This window comes from Oncorhynchus tshawytscha, linkage group LG13 (genome assembly GCF_018296145.1).
Source record: "Oncorhynchus tshawytscha isolate Ot180627B linkage group LG13, Otsh_v2.0, whole genome shotgun sequence".
NCBI classification, from domain to species: Eukaryota; Metazoa; Chordata; class Actinopteri; order Salmoniformes; family Salmonidae; genus Oncorhynchus; species Oncorhynchus tshawytscha.
In genome coordinates, this window is record NC_056441.1 from 1,799,187 (window position 1) to 1,821,090 (window position 21,904).

General features: G+C 44.5%; 1 protein-coding gene across 1 annotated transcript in view; it reads left to right on the plus strand.

Annotated features, from left to right (window-relative positions):
* The first annotated feature begins 992 nt into the window (after positions 1-992).
* The window catches only part of LOC112236660 (tribbles homolog 1), a 32,029-nt gene continuing 11,117 nt past the window's right edge, over positions 993-21,904 (plus strand). The window contains 2 exon segments of the mRNA XM_042295058.1: positions 993-2,705; positions 4,755-5,047. Of these exon segments, the coding sequence (XP_042150992.1) occupies positions 2,403-2,705; positions 4,755-5,047 (596 nt within the window). The 5' untranslated portion in view covers positions 993-2,402.

A 21,904-nucleotide genomic window follows, 5' to 3' on the forward strand; every position in this document is an offset into this window, starting at 1 on the left:
ACAAATAGTCACCATCACTTACCCAGGCGGAGAATTAGCACCCTGTTCCCTATATAACTTTTTAACAAAAGTAGTGCACTGCATAGGATAGATTGGGTGCCATTTGTGATACAGCCTCTGACTCTCACTTTAACTTTACAGTCAACAATTAAAAAAGGTGCTGACTATTCCCTTTGCTATCTGACTACTTGTGTGAAAATATTTGATGGTGTTGTAGCTATTGTTTTAGCATTTGTTCTTTGTGGTTTTGGTTGGCATACACTAACCCCCGGCTGATTTGCAATACCTCTCCCTCTCTGTGATCCAGCTATAGTCTTGTTTACAAGAAGGCCTGCAGTTTATGTGAATGCTTGAGTCAGACTATAGGCCGGCACTACCACCACTCAACCTTTATGGAGGTGAGTCACGAACACAACTAACATGCACGGCAGGGAAAATATGTTCTACTGCTAAATAACAGTCCTTTAGATAATGCTAAGGTTCCAACTATGGAAAATCCCTGCTAGAGTATTGAGTCTGTTCATAGTAGATAATACATTTAGATTTTAGTCATTTAGCACTGCGGTTCCCAGCCATTTTCACCCAGGGCTCTCCTTCCAGCATTGGGGAATATCCCGCACAACGTCTATTTGGTCTCCCGAGTGGCACACCTGTCTAAGGTACTGCATCTCAGTGCTAGAGGCGTCACTACAGACCCTGGTTCGATTCCAGGCTGTATCACAACCCGGCCGCAATTGGGAGTCCCATAGAGCTGCGCACAATTGGCCCAGCGTTGTCCGGGTTAGGTCGTCATTGTAAATAAGAATTTGTTCATAACTGACTTGCCTAGTTAAATAAAAGGTAAAAAAATATATATATATATATATATATATATATATATTTCAATGGGCACAAGCACTGTTCATGACACAAACTGTTCACACCCTTCTTGTTGGTGGTGAGAAATCTGCAGGTTTAAAGCTTAATTCCTGAAATTCTACAAATGTTTAATCTATGGACTAAAAAACACATGTTTAATCTATGGACTAAAGAACACATGTTTAATCTATGGACTAAAGAACACATGTTTCATCTATGGACTAAAGAACACATGTTTAATCTATGGACTAAAGAACACATGTTTAATCTATGGACTAAAGAACACATGTTTCATCTATGGACTAAAGAACACATGTTTAATCTATGGACTAAAGAACACATGTTTAATCTATGGACTAAAGAACACATGTTTAATCTATGGACTAAAGAACACATGTTTCATCTATGGACTAAAGAACACATGTTTAATCTATGGACTAAAAAACACATGTTTAATCTATGGACTAAAGAACACATGTTTAATCTATGGACTAAAGAACACATGTTTCATCTATGGACTAAAGAACACATGTTTAATCTATGGACTAAAGAACACATGTTTAATCTATGGACTAAAGAACACATGTTTCATCTATGGACTAAAGAACACATGTTTAATCTATGGACTAAAGAACACGAAGACGTCAACAACACACAATACATCCCACAGTTTGGGAACCTCTGATTTAGCAGACACTCTTAACCAGAGCAATTTATAGGTGCAATTAGGGTTAAGCCCCTTGCTCAAGGGCACATCAGCTAAATATTTGAACCTAGTCAGCTCACAGATTCAAACCAGCGACCTATCGGTTACTGGCCCAATGCTCTTTTAACCTCTAGGCTACCTATCGACAATAGTAGGAATATTTGGTTCAGATTAACTATTTATTGAGCCCTTGTCGCCTTGTCATAGTAGACCTACTGTAGGCTATATGACCCACATTAATTTATGATGATGGGTTATCGGCCTGTGTAATGCGTGTGTGGTGTGTGTGTGTGTGTGTGTGAATTGCTCAATCGTCGCCAGAGGCTGCGTGTGTCATTCAAGAGGAGGCTGGACCGGGCGGAGTTCCAGCGGCGCTGTTCGACTGCGCGTGAGTCTTTGGAATCAGCTGTAGCTTTCTCTGCTCTGTGCTACAGCTAGACTTGTCTCTCTCTCCGTACAGCGGGGAGAATTTCACACCAGAAAGTACAACGCGATCTCTCTGGACATCCTCTCTCCAGTCCAGACGGACCTTTGAGAGACCCTTTTGGGGACTGGACTGGGGCTGTCCCCAAAAAGCGACGACAGGGTTTGACACAGAAACTGTATTTGAAGGATACATTCCACTACCAGATTCTTGATGCAGCATACAAATAGATTTAACCTGAAAAGTAAGAGTTGCAGTTTGGTGAAAAGCGTTGGGACAGCAGCTGCTCCATGCGCATAGGAAGCTACAATAATGAAAAGCACAATTTGCCATTAATCATAAAAGTAATCTGATTTGGATACAATACACGGTTTATTGATTCGCGTTTGCAAAGTGATAATTTGCTCTATTAGAATGATAAACGTTAAGTGGAGCAACCCGATCCCATGCATCCGCACGAGAAGAGTCGGACAGAAACGGGAGGACTCAGAAACGGGTGAAGAACTGGTGTCTAAATGCGCCAGGCTGAGTGAGTCTCCGGGTGACGCGGGGCTCCTCGGTAGCTCGCCAGGGTCACTGCTGTCCCCGGTCCCCTTGAGCGGCCCGACCCATCAAGGTCCGTCCCGGATAGGCCAGTTTCTGCTCCTACATATGGCTGACAGGGACAGGATGCACAGCGCACTCAACATTGACACTGGAGACGCGCTGGTGTGCAAGGTAAGTCCAAAGATCATAACCAGTCATTGTGCAATTTCTTTGAATGAATGACTGTTTCTGAGATGTGGTGTGTTGCTCAACAGCACACAACCTCACACGAAGCCTAGTCTTCATGAACCCTTTGGTGTCATTATACAACGTTTTAACTGAAATAATAATGTGACCGTAGCCTATTTAAATCACCTGAAATCATTCATTTATTCATTACGTGATGCATTGATGAGCAGTGGCCAATGATCCAAATACCCCTTGCGCCTTTTTCACATTGAGTAATAATACGGTAAAAGCCTAATAATACAGTAAAAGCCTACTAATACGGTAAAAGCCTAATAATACAGTAAAAGCCTACTAATACGGTAAAAGCCTAATAATACGGTAATAGCCTACTAATACGGTAAAAGCCTAATAATACAGTAAAAGCCTACTAATACGGTAAAAGCCTAATAATACGGTAAAAGCCTACTAATACGGTAAAAGCCTAATAATACAGTAAAAGCCTAATAATACGGTAAAAGCCTAATAATACAGTAAAAGCCTAATAATACAGTAATAGCCTACTAATACGGTAAAAGCCTAATAATACCGTAAAAGCCTACTAATACCGTAAAAGCCTAATAATACCGTAAAAGCCTAATAATACAGTAATAGCCTACTAATACGGTAAAAGCCTAATAATACCGTAAAAGCCTAATAATACCGTAAAAGCCTAATAATACCGTAAAAGCCTAATAATACAGTAATAGCCTAATAATACAGTAATAGCCTACTAATACGGTAAAAGCCTAATAATACGGTAAAAGCCTACTAATACGGTAAAAGCCTAATATGGTAAAAAGCCTAATGCCTAATAATACCGTAAAAGCCTACTAATACGGTAAAAGCCTAATAATACAGTAAAAGCCTACTAATACGGTAAAAGCCTAATAATACAGTAAAAGCCTACTAATACGGTAAAAGCCTAATAATACGGTAATAGCCTACTAATACGGTAAAAGCCTAATAATACAGTAAAAGCCTACTAATACGGTAAAAGCCTACTAATACGGTAAAAGCCTAATAATACGGTAATAGCCTACTAATACGGTAAAAGCCTAATAATACAGTAAAAGCCTAATAATACAGTAAAAGCCTAATAATACAGTAATAGCCTACTAATACGGTAAAAGCCTAATAATACGGTAAAAGCCTAATAATACCGTAAAAGCCTAATAATACCGTAAAAGCCTAATAATACAGTAATAGCCTACTAATACGGTAAAAGCCTAATAATACCGTAAAAGCCTAATAATACCGTAAAAGCCTAATAATACAGTAATAGCCTACTAATACAGTAATAGCCTACTAATACGGTAAAAGCCTACTAATACGGTAAAAGCCTAATATGGTAAAAAGCCTAATGCCTAATAATACCGTAAAAGCCTAATAATACCGTAAAAGCCTAATAATACCGTAAAAGCCTAATAATACCGTAAAAGCCTAATAATACCGTAAAAGCCTAATAATACCGTAAAAGCCTAATAATACCGTAAAAGCCTACTTGACCTTGGCCACCTTACATTAGCTTATGTTACGATGATTTCACACATCACACCCTCTCTGCTGTTTATCAACTCCTCTCATTTGTATATTCACGTCAGTAGAAAACACCACCCCATGTAAACACCGGAGTGGAAATGTAGAGTCATCATTCTCCTGTTCCAGGTGCTTAAATAAAGACCAACCTTGATCACAGATGAGATTAAAGCCAGGTGTAGTTTGGGAGACCTGCGTCCCCTAATTTTAACACATTAATAAGTAACATACAAACGTTATTATTGGTGGAAGTCCGCTCTCTCCACCCCTTGGGGGCAAAACTCTCATAAATAAGCTCAGTCCACACTGATAGCCTACAGGTTTAAATACTAAACATTTGAAATCAGTTGTTTCAATGGATTGGATTTGTTAGACGATTATAATACGTATTGACTCACACCAATGAGGCCAAACTCTAAGCTAATACATCTGAATCCTGATCGATAGATCCCTGTCTCCTCTCTCTTGTTCTCACAGATGTTTGACATGGGTCTGTACCAGGAGAAGATTCGGGCCTACCGCATCCTGCCGGTCCACAGGAACATCAGCTGTATCCGAGACATTGTCCTGGGAGAGCGTTGGGCATACGTCTTCCTAGAGAAGGACCACGGGGACATGCACACCTTCGTTAAGAGCTGCAAGCGTTTGGACGAGGAGCGGGCGGCACAGCTCTTTCACCAGGTGGCGTCGGCCGTGTCACACTGTCACCAGCATGGCGTCGTATTAGGAGACCTGAAGCTACGCAAGTTTGTCTTCTCTGACAGGAAAAGGTGAGATGACACGTGTACCGTTTTCATACAATATCCTGTCAACCCAAACCGTACCAAGCTGGGTCAGATATTGCCTTTCTTTTGACCATTCCAGGACTTATGGTGGATATGTAACCGTGCCAGCTCGACTCGGCTCGGCTTGACTCGGCTCGGCTTGACTCGGCTCGACTCGGCTCGGCTTGGCTTGACTCGGCTCGGCTTTACTCGGCTCAGCTTGACTCGATTCGGCTCGATTTGGCTCGACTCGGCTCGGCTCGGCTCAGCTTGGCTGTGTAGTGTGAAAGGGCCCTTGATTGATGTCAGTGGTATTATATTAGAGACACGTACTGGACCCAGCAAGATAGGGTGGGCAGGGGATGATAAGGCATTATAAAGGGGTCATACCTGTTTACGGGAAGTCTTTGGTTTCACAGTGTAATTGGGGTTAATGGCCAAATACAGTGTTTATTGTGTTTCACAGTTACCTGTTGTTTACTACATTCAGAAGTCCTTCATATGAATCTAATCAGAATGTATTGGTCATATGCTGTTCATCACCTCCTCCCCCTCCAGACATCCTCAATGTCTTACTGTAGAACACCCCCTCCCCCCCTCCCCCAGACAGCCTCAATGTCTTACTGTAGAACACCCCCTCCAGACAGCCTCCTCCTCCCCCTCCAGACAGCCTCAATGTCTTACTGTCTTAGAACACCCCCTCCCCCTCCAGACAGCCTCAATGTCTTACTGTAGAACACCCCCTCCCCCTCCAGACAGCCTCAATGTCTTACTGTAGAACACCCCCTCCCCCTCCAGACAGCCTCAATGTCTTACTGTAGAACACCCCCCCCCCCCTCCAGACAGCCTCAATGTCTTACTGTAGAACACCCCTCCAGACCCCTCCTAGAACACCCCCCCCCTCCAGACAGCCTCAATGTCTTACTGTAGAACACCCCCTCCCCCTCCAGACAGCCTCAATGTCTTACTGTAGAACAGCCCCCTCCCCCTCCTCCCCTCCAGACAGCCTCAATGTCTTACTGTAGAACACCCCTCCAGACCCCTCCTCCCCCTCCAGACAGCCTCAATGTCTTACTGTAGAACCTCCCCCCCCCCTCCAGACAGCCACAATGTCTTACTGTAGAACACAGCCCCTACTGTAGAACCCCCTCCTCCCCCTCCAGACAGCCTCAATGTCTTACTGTAGAACACCCCCTCCCCCTCCAGACAGCCTCAATGTCTTACTGTAGAACACCCCCTCCCCCTCCCCCTCCAGACAGCCTCAATGTCTTACTGTAGAACACCCCTCCCCCCCTCCAGACAGCCTCAATGTCTTACTGTAGAACACCCCCTCCCCCTCCAGACAGCCTCAATGTCTTACTGTAGAACACCCCTCCCCCTCCTCCCCCTCCAGACAGCCTCAATGTCTTACTGTAAAACACCCCCTCCCCCTCCTAGAACACCCCCCCCTCCAGGCAGCCTCAATGTCTTACTGTAGAACACCCCCTCCCCCTCCAGACAGCCTCAATGTCTTACTGTAGAACACCCCCTCCCCCCTCCCCCCCTCCAGACAGCGACAATGTCTTACTGTAGAACACCCCCCCCCCCCTCCAGACAGCCTCAATGTCTTACTGTAGAACACCCCCCTCCAGACAGCCTCAATGTCTTACTGTAGAACAGCCTCCCTAGAACACCCCCCCCCCTCCAGACAGCCTCAATGTCTTACTGTAGAACACCCCCCCCCCCCTCCAGACAGCCTCAATGTCTTACTGTAGAACACCCTCCCCCCCTCCCCCTCCAGACAGCCTCAATGTCTTACTGTAGAACACCCCCTCCAGACCCCCTCCTCCCCCTCCAGACAGCATCATTGTCTTACTGTAGAACACCTTTTCCCATAGTCCTCTCCTCTCTTAATTTAAATTAAAAACAAATGTTATTTGTCACATACACACGGTTAACAGATGTTATTGTGGGTGTAGTGAAATGCTTGTGTTCCCAGCTCCAACTGCAGTAGTATCTAACTAAATGCTTGTGTTTCTAGCTCCAACAGTAATATCTAACTAAATGCTTGTGTTACTAGCTCCAACAGTAGTATCTAACTAAATGCTCATGTTCCTAGTTCCAACAGTGCAATAGTATCTAACTAAATGCTGGTGTTCCTAGCTCCAACAGTGCAATAGTATCTAACTAAATGCTGGTGTTCCTAGCTCCAACAGTGCAGTAGTATCTAACTAAATGCTTGGGTTTCTAGCTCCAACAGTGCAGTAGTATCTAACTAAATGCTTATGTTCCTAGCTCCAACAGTGCAGTAGTATCTAACTAAATGCTTGTGTTTCTAGCTCCAACAGTGCAGTAGTATCTAACTAAATGCTGGTGTTTCTAGCTCCAACAGTGCAGTAGTATCTAACTAAATGCTTGTGTTTCTAGCTCCAACAGTGCAGTAGTATCTAACTAAATGCTTGTGTTTATAGTTTCAACAGTGCAGTAGTATCTAACTAAATGCTTGTGTTCCTAGCTCCAACAGTGCAGTAATATCTAACTAAATGCTGGTGTTTCTAGCTCCAACAGTCCAGTAGTATCTAACTAAATGTGTGTGTTTCTAGCTCCAACAGTAATATCTAACTAAATGCTTGTGTTACTAGCTCCAACAGTAGTATCTAACTAAATGCTTGTGTTCCCAGCTCCAACAGTAATATCTAACTAAATGCTTGTGTTTCTAGCTCCAACAGTAATATCTAACTAAATGCTTGTGTTACTAGCTCCAACAGTAGTATCTAACTAAATGCTTGTGTTACTAGCTCCAACAGTAATATCTAACTAAATGCTTGTGTTTCAAGCTCCAAAAGTAATATCTAACTAAATGCTTGTGTTTCAAGCTCCAACAGTAATATCTAACTAAATGCTTGTGTTACTAGCTCCAACAGTAGTATCTAACTAAATGCTTATGTTCCTAGCTCCAACAGTGCAGTAGTATCTAGCTAAATGCTTGTGTTTCTAGCTCCAACAGTCCAATAGTATCTAACTAAATGCTTGTGTTCCTAGCTCCAACAGTGCAGTAATATCTAACCAAATGCTTGTGCTTCTAGCTCCAACAGTAGTATCTAACTAAATGCTTGTGTTTCTAGCTCCAACAGTGCAGTAGTATCTAACTAAATGCTTGTGTTCCTAGCTCCAACAGTAATATCTAACTAAATGCTTGTGTTTCTAGCTCCAACAGTAATATCTAACTAAATGCTTGTGTTACTTGCTCCAACAGTAGTATCTAACTAAATGCTGGTGTTCCTAGCTCCAACAGTGCAGTAGTATCTAACTAAATGCTTGTGTTCCTAGCTCCAACAGTGCAGTAGTATCTAACTAAATGCTGGTATTCCTAGCTCCAACAGTGCAGTAGTATCTAACTAAATGCTGGTGTTCCTAGCTCCAACAGTGCAGTAGTATCTAACTAAATGTGTGTGTTTCTAGCTCCAACAGTAATATCTAACTAAATGCTGGTGTTTCTAGCTCCAACAGTGCAGTAGTATCTAACTAAATGTGTGTGTTTCTAGCTCCAACAGTAATATCTAACTAAATGCTTGTGTTACTAGCTCCAACAGTAATATCTAACTAAATGCTTGTGTTCCTAGCTCCAACAGTGCAGTAATATCTAACTAAATGCTTGTGTTCCTAGCTCCAACAGTGCAGTAATATCTAACTAAATGCTTGTGTTCCTAGCTCCAACAGTGCAGTAATATCTAACTAAATGCTTGTGTTACTAGCTCCAACAGTAGTATCTAACTAAATGCTTGTGTTCCCAGCTCCAACAGTGCAGTAGTATCTAACTAAATGCTGGTGTTCCTAGCTCCAACAGTGCAGTAGTATCTAACTAAATGCTCGTGTTCCTAGTTCCAACAGTGCAGTAATATCTAACTAAATGCTGGTGTTCCTAGCTCCAACAGTGCAGTAGTATCTAACTAAATGCTGGTGTTCCTAGCTCCAACAGTGCAGTAGTATCTAACTAAATGCTGGTGTTTCTAGCTCCAACAGTGCAGTAGTATCTAACTAAATGATTGTGTTCCTAGCTCCAACAGTGCAGTAGTATCTAACTAAATGCTGGTGTTTCTAGCTCCAACAGTGCAGTAGTATCTAACTAAATGTGTGTGTTTCTAGCTCCAACAGTAATATCTAACTAAATGCTTGTGTTACTAGCTCCAACAGTAATATCTAACTAAATGCTTGTGTTTCTAGCTCCAACAGTGCAGTAGTATCTAACTAAATGCTTGTGTTCCTAGCTCCAACAGTAATATCTAACTAAATGCTGGTGTTCCTAGCTCCAACAGTGCAGTAGTATCTAACTAAATGCTGGTGTTCCTAGCTCCAACAGTGCAGTAGTATCTAACTAAATGCTGGTGTTCCTAGCTCCAACAGTGCAGTAGTATCTAACTAAATGCTTGTGTTCCTAGCTCCAACAGTGCAGTAATATCTAACTAAATGCTGGTGTTTCTAGCTCCAACAGTGCAGTAGTATCTAACTAAATGTGTTTCTAGTCCAACAGTGCAGTTATCTAACTAAATGTGTGTGTTTCTAGCTCCAACAGTGCAGTAGTATCTAACTAAATGTGTGTGTTTCTAGCTCCAACAGTAATATCTAACTAAATGCTTGTGTTACTAGCTCCAACAGTAATATCTAACTAAATGCTTGTGTTCCTAGCTCCAACAGTGCAGTAATATCTAACTAAATGCTTGTGTTCCTAGCTCCAACAGTGCAGTAATATCTAACTAAATGCTTGTGTTTCTAGATCCAACAGTAATATCTAACTAAATGCTTGTGTTACTAGCTCCAACAGTAGTATCTAACTAAATGCGTGTGTTCCCAGCTCCAACAGTGCAGTAGTATCTAACTAAATGCTGGTGTTCCTAGCTCCAACAGTGCAGTAGTATCTAACTAAATGCTCGTGTTCCTAGTTCCAACAGTGCAGTAATATCTAACTAAATGCTGGTGTTCCTAGCTCCAACAGTGCAGTAGTATCTAACTAAATGCTGGTGTTCCTAGCTCCAACAGTGCAGTAGTATCTAACTAAATGCTTGTGTTCCTAGCTCCAACAGTGCAGTAGTATCTAACTAAATGCTTGTGTTCCTAGCTCCAACAGTGCAGTAGTATCTAACTAAATGCTGGTGTTTCTAGCTCCAACAGTGCAGTTGTATCTAACTAAATGCTTGTGTTCCTAGCTCCAACAGTGCAGTAGTATCTAACTAAATGCTGGTGTTCCTAGCTCCAACAGTGCAGTAGTATCTAACTAAATGCTTGTGTTCCTAGCTCCAACAGTGCAGTAGTATCTAACTAAATGCTTGTGTTCCTAGCTCCAACAGTGCAGTAGTATCTAACTAAATGCTTGTGTTCCTAGCTCCAACAGTGCAGTAATATCTAACTAAATGCTTGTGTTTCTAGATCCAACAGTAATATCTAACTAAATGCTTGTGTTACTAGCTCCAACAGTAGTATCTAACTAAATGCTGGTGTTTCTAGCTCCAACAGTGCAGTAGTATCTAACTAAATGCTGGTGTTCCTAGCTCCAACAGTGCAGTAGTATCTAACTAAATGCTGGTGTTTCTAGCTCCAACAGTGCAGTAGTATCTAACTAAATGTGTGTGTTTCTAGCTCCAACAGTGCAGTAGTATCTAACTAAATGCTTGTGTTCCTAGCTCCAACAGTGCAGTAGTATCTAACTAAATGCTGGTGTTCCTAGCTCCAACAGTGCAGTAGTATCTAACTAAATGCTTGTGTTCCTAGCTCCAACAGTGCAGTAGTATCTAACTAAATGCTTGTGTTTCTAGATCCAACAGTAATATCTAACTAAATGCTTGTGTTACTAGCTCCAACAGTAATATCTAACTAAATGCTTGTGTTCCTAGCTCCAACAGTGCAGTAATATCTAACTAAATGCTTGTGTTCCTAGCTCCAACAGTGCAGTAATATCTAACTAAATGCTTGTGTTTCTAGCTCCAACAGTAATATCTAACTAAATGCTTGTGTTACTAGCTCCAACAGTGCAGTAGTATGTAACTAAATGCTTGTGTTCCTAGCTCCAACAGTGCAGTAGTATCTAACTAAATGCTGGTGTTCCTAGCTCCAACAGTGCAGTAGTATCTAACTAAATGCTCGTGTTCCTAGTTCCAACAGTGCAGTAATATCTAACTAAATGCTGGTGTTCCTAGCTCCAACAGTGCAGTAGTATCTAACTAAATGCTTGTGTTCCTAGCTCCAACAGTGCAGTAGTATCTAACTAAATGCTGGTGTTCCTAGCTCCAACAGTGCAGTAGTATCTAACTAAATGCTGGTGTTCCTAGCTCCAACAGTGCAGTAGTATCTAACTAAATGCTGGTGTTTCTAGCTCCAACAGTGCAGTAGTATCTAACTAAATGTGTGTGTTTCTAGCTCCAACAGTAATATCTAACTAAATGCTTGTGTTACTAGCTCCAACAGTAATATCTAACTAAATGCTTGTGTTCCTAGTTCCAACAGTGCAATAGTATCTAACTAAATGCTGGTGTTCCTAGCTCCAACAGTGCAGTAGTATGTAACTAAATGCTTGTGTTCCTAGCTCCAACAGTGCAGTAGTATCTAACTAAATGCTGGTGTTCCTAGCTCCAACAGTGCAGTAATATCTAACTAAATGCTGGTGTTTCTAGCTCCAACAGTCCAGTAATATCTAACTAAATGCTTGTGTTACTAGCTCCAACAGTAGTATCTAACTAAATGCTTGTGTTCCCAGCTCCAACAGTAATATCTAACTAAATGCTTGTGTTTCTAGCTCCAACAGTAATATCTAACTAAATGCTTGTGTTACTAGCTCCAACAGTAATATCTAACTAAATGCTTGTGTTTCAAGCTCCAAAAGTAATATCTAACTAAATGCTTGTGTTTCAAGCTCCAACAGTAATATCTAACTAAATGCTTGTGTTACTAGCTCCAACAGTAGTATCTAACTAAATGCTTGTGTTTCTAGCTCCAACAGTCCAATAGTATCTAACTAAATGCTTGTGTTCCTAGCTCCAACAGTGCAGTAATATCTAACCAAATGCTTGTGTTACTAGCTCCAACAGTAGTATCTAACTAAATGCTTGTGTTTCTAGCTCCAACAGTGCAGTAGTATCTAACTAAATGCTTGTGTTCCTAGCTCCAACAGTACAGTAGTATCTAACTAAATGCCTGTGTTCCTAGCTCCAACAGTAATATCTAACTAAATGCCTGTGTTCCTAGCTCCAACAGTAGTATCTAACTAAATGCTGGTGTTCCTAGCTCCAACAGTGCAGTAGTATCTAACTAAATGCTGGTGTTCCTAGCTCCAACAGTGCAGTAGTATCTAACTAAATGCTTGTGTTCCTAGCTCCAACAGTGCAGTAATATCTAACTAAATGCTGGTGTTTCTAGCTCCAACAGTGCAGTAGTATCTAACTAAATGTGTGTGTTTCTAGCTCCAACAGTGCAGTAGTATCTAACTAAATGTGTGTGTTTCTAGCTCCAACAGTAATATCTAACTAAATGCTTGTGTTACTAGCTCCAACAGTAATATCTAACTAAATGCTTGTGTTCCTAGCTCCAACAGTGCAGTAATATCTAACTAAATGCTTGTGTTCCTAGCTCCAACAGTGCAGTAATATCTAACTAAATGCTTGTGTTTCTAGATCCAACAGTAATATCTAACTAAATGCTTGTGTTACTAGCTCCAACAGTAGTATCTAACTAAATGCTTGTGTTCCCAGCTCCAACAGTGCAGTAGTATCTAACTAAATGCTGGTGTTCCTAGCTCCAACAGTGCAGTAGTATCTAACTAAATGCTTGTGTTCCTAGCTCCAACAGTGCAGTAGTATCTAACTAAATGCTGGTGTTCCTAGCTCCAACAGTGCAGTAGTATCTAACTAAATGCTGGTGTTCCTAGCTCCAACAGTGCAGTAGTATCTAACTAAATGCTTGTGTTCCTAGCTCCAACAGTGCAGTAGTATCTAACTAAATGCTTGTGTTCCTAGCTCCAACAGTGCAGTAGTATCTAACTAAATGCTGGTGTTTCTAGCTCCAACAGTGCAGTTGTATCTAACTAAATGCTTGTGTTCCTAGCTCCAACAGTGCAGTAGTATCTAACTAAATGCTGGTGTTCCTAGCTCCAACAGTGCAGTAGTATCTAACTAAATGCTTGTGTTCCTAGCTCCAACAGTGCAGTAGTATCTAACTAAATGCTTGTGTTCCTAGCTCCAACAGTGCAGTAGTATCTAACTAAATGCTTGTGTTTCCTAGCTCTAACTAAATGCAGTAATATCTAACTAAATGCTTGTGTTTCTAGATCCAACAGTAATATCTAACTAAATGCTTGTGTTACTAGCTCCAACAGTAGTATCTAACTAAATGCGTGTGTTCCCAGCTCCAACAGTGCAGTAGTATCTAACTAAATGCTGGTGTTCCTAGCTCCAACAGTGCAGTAGTATCTAACTAAATGCTTGTGTTTCTAGCTCCAACAGTGCAGTAGTATCTAACTAAATGCTTGTGTTTCTAGCTCCAACAGTGCAGTAGTATCTAACTAAATGCTTGTGTTTCTAGCTCCAACAGTAATATCTAACTAAATGCTTGTGTTACTAGCTCCAACAGTAGTATCTAACTAAATGCTTGTGTTTCTAGCTCCAACAGTGCAGTAGTATCTAACTAAATGCTTGTGTTCCTAGCTCCAACAGTAATATCTAACTAAATGCTTGTGTTTCTAGCTCCAACAGTAGTATCTAACTAAATGCGTGTGTTCCCAGCTCCAACAGTAGTATCTAACTAAATGCGTGTGTTCCCAGCTCCAACAGTGCAGTAGTATCCAACTAAATGCTGGTGTTCCTAGCTCCAACAGTGCAGTAGTATCTAACTAAATGCTCGTGTTCCTAGTTCCAACAGTGCAGTAATATCTAACTAAATGCTGGTGTTCCTAGCTCCAACAGTGCAGTAGTATCTAACTAAATGCTGGTGTTCCTAGCTCCAACAGTGCAGTAGTATCTAACTAAATGCTTGTGTTCCTAGCTCCAACAGTGCAGTAGTATCTAACTAAATGCTTGTGTTCCTAGCTCCAACAGTGCAGTAGTATCTAACTAAATGCTGGTGTTTCTAGCTCCAACAGTGCAGTTGTATCTAACTAAATGCTTGTGTTCCTAGCTCCAACAGTGCAGTAGTATCTAACTAAATGCTGGTGTTCCTAGCTCCAACAGTGCAGTAGTATCTAACTAAATGCTGGTGTTCCTAGCTCCAACAGTGCAGTAGTATCTAACTAAATGCTTGTGTTCCTAGCTCCAACAGTGCAGTAGTATCTAACTAAATGCTTGTGTTCCTAGCTCCAACAGTGCAGTAATATCTAACTAAATGCTTGTGTTTCTAGATCCAACAGTAATATCTAACTAAATGCTTGTGTTACTAGCTCCAACAGTAGTATCTAACTAAATGCTGGTGTTTCTAGCTCCAACAGTGCAGTAGTATCTAACTAAATGTGTGTGTTCTAGCTCCAACAGTAATATCTAACTAAATGCTTGTGTTCCTAGCTCCAACAGTGCAGTAATATCTAACTAAATGCTTGTGTTCCTAGCTCCAACAGTGCAGTAATATCTAACTAAATGCTTGTGTTTCTAGATCCAACAGTAATATCTAACTAAATGCTTGTGTTACTAGCTCCAACAGTAGTATCTAACTAAATGCTGGTGTTTCTAGCTCCAACAGTGCAGTAGTATCTAACTAAATGTGTGTGTTCTAGCTCCAACAGTAATATCTAACTAAATGCTTGTGTTCCTAGCTCCAACAGTGCAGTAATATCTAACTAAATGCTTGTGTTCCTAGCTCCAACAGTGCAGTAATATCTAACTAAATGCTTGTGTTCCTAGCTCCAACAGTGCAGTAATATCTAACTAAATGCTTGTGTTTCTAGCTCCAACAGTAATATCTAACTAAATTCTTGTGTTACTAGCTCCAACAGTAGTATCTAACTAAATGCTTGTGTTTCAAGCTCCAGTAATATCTAACTAAATGCTTGTGTTTCAAGCTCCAGTAATATCTAACTAAATGCTTGTGTTACTAGCTCCAACAGTGCAGTAATATCTAACTAAATGCTTGTGTTTCTAGCTCCAACAGTAGTATCTAACTAAATGCTTATGTTCCTAGCTCCAACAGTGCAGTAGTATCTAACTAAATGCTTGTGTTACTAGCTCCAACAGTAGTATCTAACTAAATGCTTGTGTTCCCAGCTCCAACAGTAATATCTAACTAAATGCTTGTGTTACTAGCTCCAACAGTAGTATCTAACTAAATGCTTGTGTTTCTAGCTCCAACACTAGTATCTAACTAAATGCTTGTGTTTCTAGCTCCAACAGTAGTATCTAACTAAATGCTTGTGTTTCTAGCTCCAACAGTAATATCTAACTAAATGCTTGTGTTACTAGCTCCAACAGTAATATCTAACTAAATGCTTGTGTTTCTAGCTCCAACAGTAGTATCTAACTAAATGCTTGTGTTTCTAGCTCCAACAGTAGTATCTAACTAAATGCTTGTGTTTCTAGCTCCAACAGTAATATCTAACTAAATGCTTGTGTTTCTAGCTCCAACAGTAGTATCTAACTAAATGCTTGTGTTTCTAGCTCCAACAGTAGTATCTAACTAAATGCTTGTGTTTCTAGCTCCAACAGTAGTATATAACTAAATGCTGGTGTTCCTAGCTCCAACAGTGCAGTAGTATCTAACTAAATGCTGGTGTTCCTAGCTCCAACAGTGCAGTAGTATCTAACTAAATGCTTGTGTTTCTAGCTCCAACAGTGCAGTAGTATCTAACTAAATGCTGGTGTTCCTAGCTCCAACAGTGCAGTAGTATCTAACTAAATGCTGGTGTTCCTAGCTCCAACAGTGCAGTAGTATCTAACTAAATGCTTGTGTTTCTAGCTCCAACAGTGCAGTAGTATCTAACTAAATGCTGGTGTTCCTAGCTCCAACAGTGCAGTAGTATCTAACTAAATGCTGGTGTTCCTAGCTCCAACAGTGCAGTAGTATCTAACTAAATGCTGGTGTTCCTAGCTCCAACAGTGCAGTAGTATCTAACTAAATGCTGGTGTTCCTAGCTCCAACAGTGCAGTAATATCTAACTAAATGCTGGTGTTCCTAGCTCCAACAGTGCAGTAGTATCTAACTAAATGCTGGTGTTTCTAGCTCCAACAGTGCAGTAATATCTAACTAAATGCTGGTGTTCCTAGCTCCAACAGTGCAGTAATATCTAACTAAATGCTGGTGTTCCTAGCTCCAACAGTGCAGTAGTATCTAACTAAATGCTGGTGTTTCTAGCTCCAACAGTGCAGTAATATCTAACTAAATGCTGGTGTTTCTAGCTCCAACAGTGCAGTAATATCTAACTAAATGCTGGTGTTTCTAGCTCCAACAGTGCAGTAATATCTAACTAAATGCTGGTGTTCCTAGCTCCAACAGTGCAGTAATATCTAACAAGTAATACCTAACAAATTACACAATATATACCACAAATCTAAGTAAGGAATGAACTAAGACTATGTACATATGGACGGGCGATGTCAGAGCGGAAGGACTAAGATACCGTAGAATAGTTTAGAAAACAGTATATACATATGAGATGATTAATGACAGATATATAAACCTTATAAAGTGACTAAGATACCGTAGGATAGTAGAGAATACAGTACATAAGATATGAGATGAGTAATGCCAGATATATAAACATTATTAAGTGAATGAGATACCATAGAATAGTATAGAATACAGTATATATATGAGATGATTAATGCCAGATATATAAACATTATTAAGTGAATGAGATACCATAGAATAGGATATAATTCAGTATATACATATGAGATGAGTAATGCCAGATATATAAACATTATTAAGTGAATGAGATACCATAGAATAGGATATAATTCAGTATATACATATGAGATGAGTAATGCCAGATATATAAACATTATTAAAGTGACCAGTGTTCCATCCCTTAATGTGGCCAGTGATTCCTAGTCTATGCCTGTAGGCAGCAGCCTCGAATGTGCTAGAACTGATTGGTGCAGAGTTTCAACAGCAGTTACTTTCAACAGCAATGCTTGTGTTGTGGTGTGTTGTTTTGTTGTTGTGTTGTGTGAGAAGCTGGTGTCGCTCTGCTCAAGTCTCTCTGATAGCAATACGGTCTCTCTGATAGCAATACGGTCTCTCTGATAGCAATACGGTCTCTCTGATAGCAACACGGTCTCTCTGATAGCAACACGGTCTCTCTGATAGCAACACGGTCTCTCTGATAGCAACACGGTCTCTCTGATAGCAACACGGTCTCTCTGATAGCAATACGGTCTCTCTGATAGCAACACGGTCTCTCTGATAGCAACACGGTCTCTCTGATAGCAACACGGTCTCTCTGATAGCAATACGGTCTCTCTGATAGCAATACGGTCTCTCTGATAGCAACACGGTCTCTCTGATAGCAACACGGTCTCTCTGATAGCAATACGGTCTCTCTGATAGCAATACGGTCTCTCTGATATAGCAATACGGTCTCTCTGATAGCAACACGGTCTCTCTGATAGCAACACGGTCTCTCTGATAGCAACACGGTCTCTCTGATAGCAACACGGTCTCTCTGATAGCAATACGGTCTCTCTGATAGCAATACGGTCTCTCTGATAGCAATACGGTCTCTCTGATAGCAATACGGTCTCTCTGATAGCAACACGGTCTCTCTGATAGCAACACGGTCTCTCTGATAGCAACACGGTCTCTCTGATAGCAATACGGTCTCTCTGATAGCAATACGGTCTCTCTGATAGCAATACGGTCTCTCTGATAGCAATACGGTCTCTCTGATAGCAACACGGTCTCTCTGATAGCAACACGGTCTCTCTGATAGCAATACGGTCTCTCTGATAGCAATACGGTCTCTCTGATAGCAATACGGTCTCTCTGATAGCAATACGGTCTCTCTGATAGCAACACGGTCTCTCTGATAGCAACACGGTCTCTCTGATAGCAACACGGTCTCTCTGATAGCAACACGGTCTCTCTGATAGCAACACGGTCTCTCTGATAGCAACACGGTCTCTCTGATAGCAATACGGTCTCTCTGATAGCAATACGGTCTCTCTGATAGCAACACGGTCTCTCTGATAGCAACACGGTCTCTCTGATAGCAATACGGTCTCTCTGATAGCATACGGTCTCTCTGATAGCAATACGGTCTCTCTGATAGCAATACGGTCTCTCTGATAGCAATACGGTCTCTCTGATAGCAATACGGTCTCTCTGATAGCAATACGGTCTCTCTGATAGCAATACGGTCTCTCTGATAGCAATACGGTCTCTCTGATAGCAATACGGTCTCTCTGATAGCAACACGGTCTCTCTGATAGCAATACGGTCTCTCTGATAGCAACACGGTCTCTCTGATAGCAACACGGTCTCTCTTATAGCAATACGGTCTCTCTGATAGCAATATGGCTGCAAAGGGGATGAGTCACTCCACTGCACTGAGGAGGGACGGAGGTTGGGAGAAAGTGGGGATAGAAGGGAGGGACAGAGGGTGGGAGAGAGTGAGGGTGGAAGGGAGGGACAGAGGGTGGGAGAGAGTGGGGGTGCAAGGGAAGGACAGAGGGTGGGAGAGAGCGAGGGTGGAAGGGAGGCGCTCAGAAATAGTTGGAGATCATGAACGGAGACACAGCCAACCTTGCACAGAGATAATATTAGCAAGCTAGGCGTTAAGTGGGGTGCTGTTGACATTGCTACACTCTGCTGCCAGGCCAGACACAAATGCACATACATGCACACACCCAGCCAGGCGAACAGGCTGACCCACCAGACTGATTTGACTTAGATGACAGCTTGACCATCCTGGGATTTGTGAGGGTACATTTTTACATAGCACTGCTCTCCTCTCCCCACTGGTCTCCTCTCCCCACTGCTCTCCTCTCCCCACTGGTCTCCTCTCCTCTCCCCACTGCTCTCCTCTCTCCACCGCTCTCCTCTCCTCTCCCCACTGGTCTCCTCTCTCCACCGCTCTCCTCTCCTCTCCCCACTGCTCTCCTCTCTCCACTGCTCTCCTCTCCTCTCCTCTCCCCACTGCTCTCCTCTCCCCACTGGTCTCCTCCCTCTCCCCACTGCTCTCCTCTCCCCACTGGTCTCCTCTCCTCTCCCCACTGCTCTCCTCTCTCCACCGCTCTCCTCTCCTCTCCCCACTGGTCTCCTCTCTCCACCGCTCTCCTCTCCTCTCCCCACTGGTCTCCTCTCTCCACCGCTCTCCTCTCCTCTCCCCACTGGTCTCCTCTCTCCACCGCTCTCCTCTCCTCTCTCCACCGCTCTCCTCTCCTCTCCCCACTGCTCTCCTCCTCTCCCCACTGGTCTCTCCTCCTCTCCCCACTGGTCTCCTCTCCTCTCCCCACTGGTCTCCTCTCCTCTCCCCACTGGTCTCCTCTCTCCACCTCCTCTCCTCTCCTCCCCACTGCTCTCCTCTCCCCACTGCTCTCCTCTCCTCTCCCCACTGGTCTCCTCTCCTCTCCCCACTCTCTCCTCTCTCCTCTCCCCGCTCTCTCCTGGTCTCCTCTCCCCGCTGCTCTCCTCTCCTCTCCCCGCTGCTCTCCTCTCCTCTCCCCGCTGCTCTCCTCTCCTCTCCCCGCTGCTCTCCTCTCCTCTCCCCACTGGTCTCCTCTCCTCTCCCCACTGGTCTCCTCTCCTCTCCCCACTGGTCTCCTCTCCTCTCCCCACTGGTCTCCTCTCCTCTCCCCACTGGTCTCCTCTCCTCTCCCCACTGGTCTCCTCTCCTCTCCCCACTGGTCTCCTCTCCTCTCCCCACTGGTCTCCTCTCCTCTCCCCACTGGTCTCCTCTCCTCTCCCCACTGGTCTCCTCTCCTCTCCCCACTGGTCTCCTCTCCTCTCCCCACTGGTCTCCTCTCCTCTCCCCACTGGTCTCCTCTCCTCTCCCCACTGTCTCTCTCTCCTCTCCCCACTGCTCTCCTCCTCTCCTCTCCCCACTGCTCTCCTCTCCTCTCCCCACTGCTCTCCTCTCCTCTCTCCACCGCTCTCCTCTCCTCTCCCCACTGGTCTCCTCTCCCCTCCACCCTCTCCTCTCCCCACTGCTCTCCTCTCCTCTCCCCACTGGTCTCCTCTCCTCTCCCCACTGGTCTCTCTCTCCTCTCCTCTCCTCTCCCCACTGGTCTCCCCTCTCCTCTCTCCACCGCTCTCCTCTCCTCTCCCCACTGGTCTCCTCTCTCCTCTCCTCTCCTCTCCCCACTGGTCTCCTCTCCTCTCCCCACTGGTCTCTCTCCTCTCCTCTCCTCTCCCCACTGGTCTCCTCTCCCCACTGGTCTCCTCTCTCCTCTCCTCTCCTCTCCCCACTGGTCTCCTCTCCCCACTGCTCTCCTCTCCTCTCCCCACTGCTCTCCTCTCCTCTCCCCACTGCTCTCCTCTCCTCTCCCCACGGCTCTCCTCTCCTCTCCCCACTGGTCTCCTCTCCCCACTGGTCCTCTCTCTCCTCTCCTCTCCCCACTGGTCTCCCTCTCCTGGTCTCCCCACTCCTCTCCTCTCCTCTCCCCACTGGTCTCCTCTCCTCTCCCCACTCTCCCCACTGGTCTCCTCCCTCTCCTCTCCTCTCCCCACTGGTCTCCTCTCCTCTCCCCCACTGGTCTCCTCCTCTCCTCTCCCCACTGGTCTCTCCTCTCCTCTCCCCCTCTCCTCTCCTCTCCCCACTGGTCTCCTCTCCTCTCCCCACTGGTCTCTCTCTCCTCTCCTCTCCTCTCCCCACTGGTCTCCTCTCCCCACTGGTCTCCTCTCTCCTCTCCTCTCCTCTCCCCACTGGTCTCCTCTCCCCACTGCTCTCCTCTCCTCTCCCCACTGCTCTCCTCTCCTCTCCCCACTGCTCTCCTCTCCTCTCCCCACGGCTCTCCTCTCCTCTCCCCACTGGTCTCCTCTCCCCACTGGTCTCCTCTCACTGCTCTCCTCTCCTCTCCCCACTGGTCTCCTCTCCCCACTGGTCTCTCTCTCTCCTCCTCTCCCCACTGGTCTCCTCTCCTCTCCCCACTCCTCTCCCCACTGGTCTCCTCCACTCTCCTCTCCTCTCCCCACTGGTCTCCTCTCCTCTCCTCTCCTCTCCCCACCTCTCCTCTCCCCACTGGTCTCCTCTCCTCTCCCCACTCCTCTCCTCTCCCCACTGGTCTCCTCTCCCCACTGGTCTCCTCTCCTCTCCCCACTCCTCTCCTCTCCCTCTCCCCTCCCTCTCCTCTCCTCTCCCCACTGGTCTCCTCTCCCCACTGGTCTCCTCTCTCCTCTCCTCCCTCTCCCCCTCTCCTCTCTCCCCACTGCTCTCCTCTCTCCCCACTGCTCCTCTCCTCTCCCCACTGGTCTCCTCTCCTCTCCCCTCTGCTCTCCCACTCTCCTCTCCCCACTGCTCTCCTCTCCTCTCCCCACTGCTCTCCTCTCCTCTCCCCACTGCTCTCCTCTCCTCTCCCCACTGCTCTCCCTCTCCTCTCCCCACTGCTCTCCTCTCCTCTCCCCACTGCTCTCCTCTCCTCTCCCCACTGCTCTCCTCTCCTCTCCCCACTGCTCTCCTCCTCTCCCCACTGCTCTCCTCTCCTCTCCCCACTGGTCTCCTCTCTCCCACTGGTCTCCTCTCCTCTCCCCACTGGTCTCCTCTCCTCTCCCCACTGGTCTCCTCTCCTCTCCCCACTGCTCTCCTCTCCCCACTGGTCTCTCTCCCTCTCTCCTCTCCTCTCCTCTCCCCACTGGTCTCCTCTCCTCTCCCCACTGCTCTCCTCTCCTCTCCCCACTGCTCTCTCTCCTCTCTCTCCCCACTGCTCTCCTCTCCTCTCCCCACTGGTCTCCCTCTCCTCTCCTCTCCTCTCCCCACTG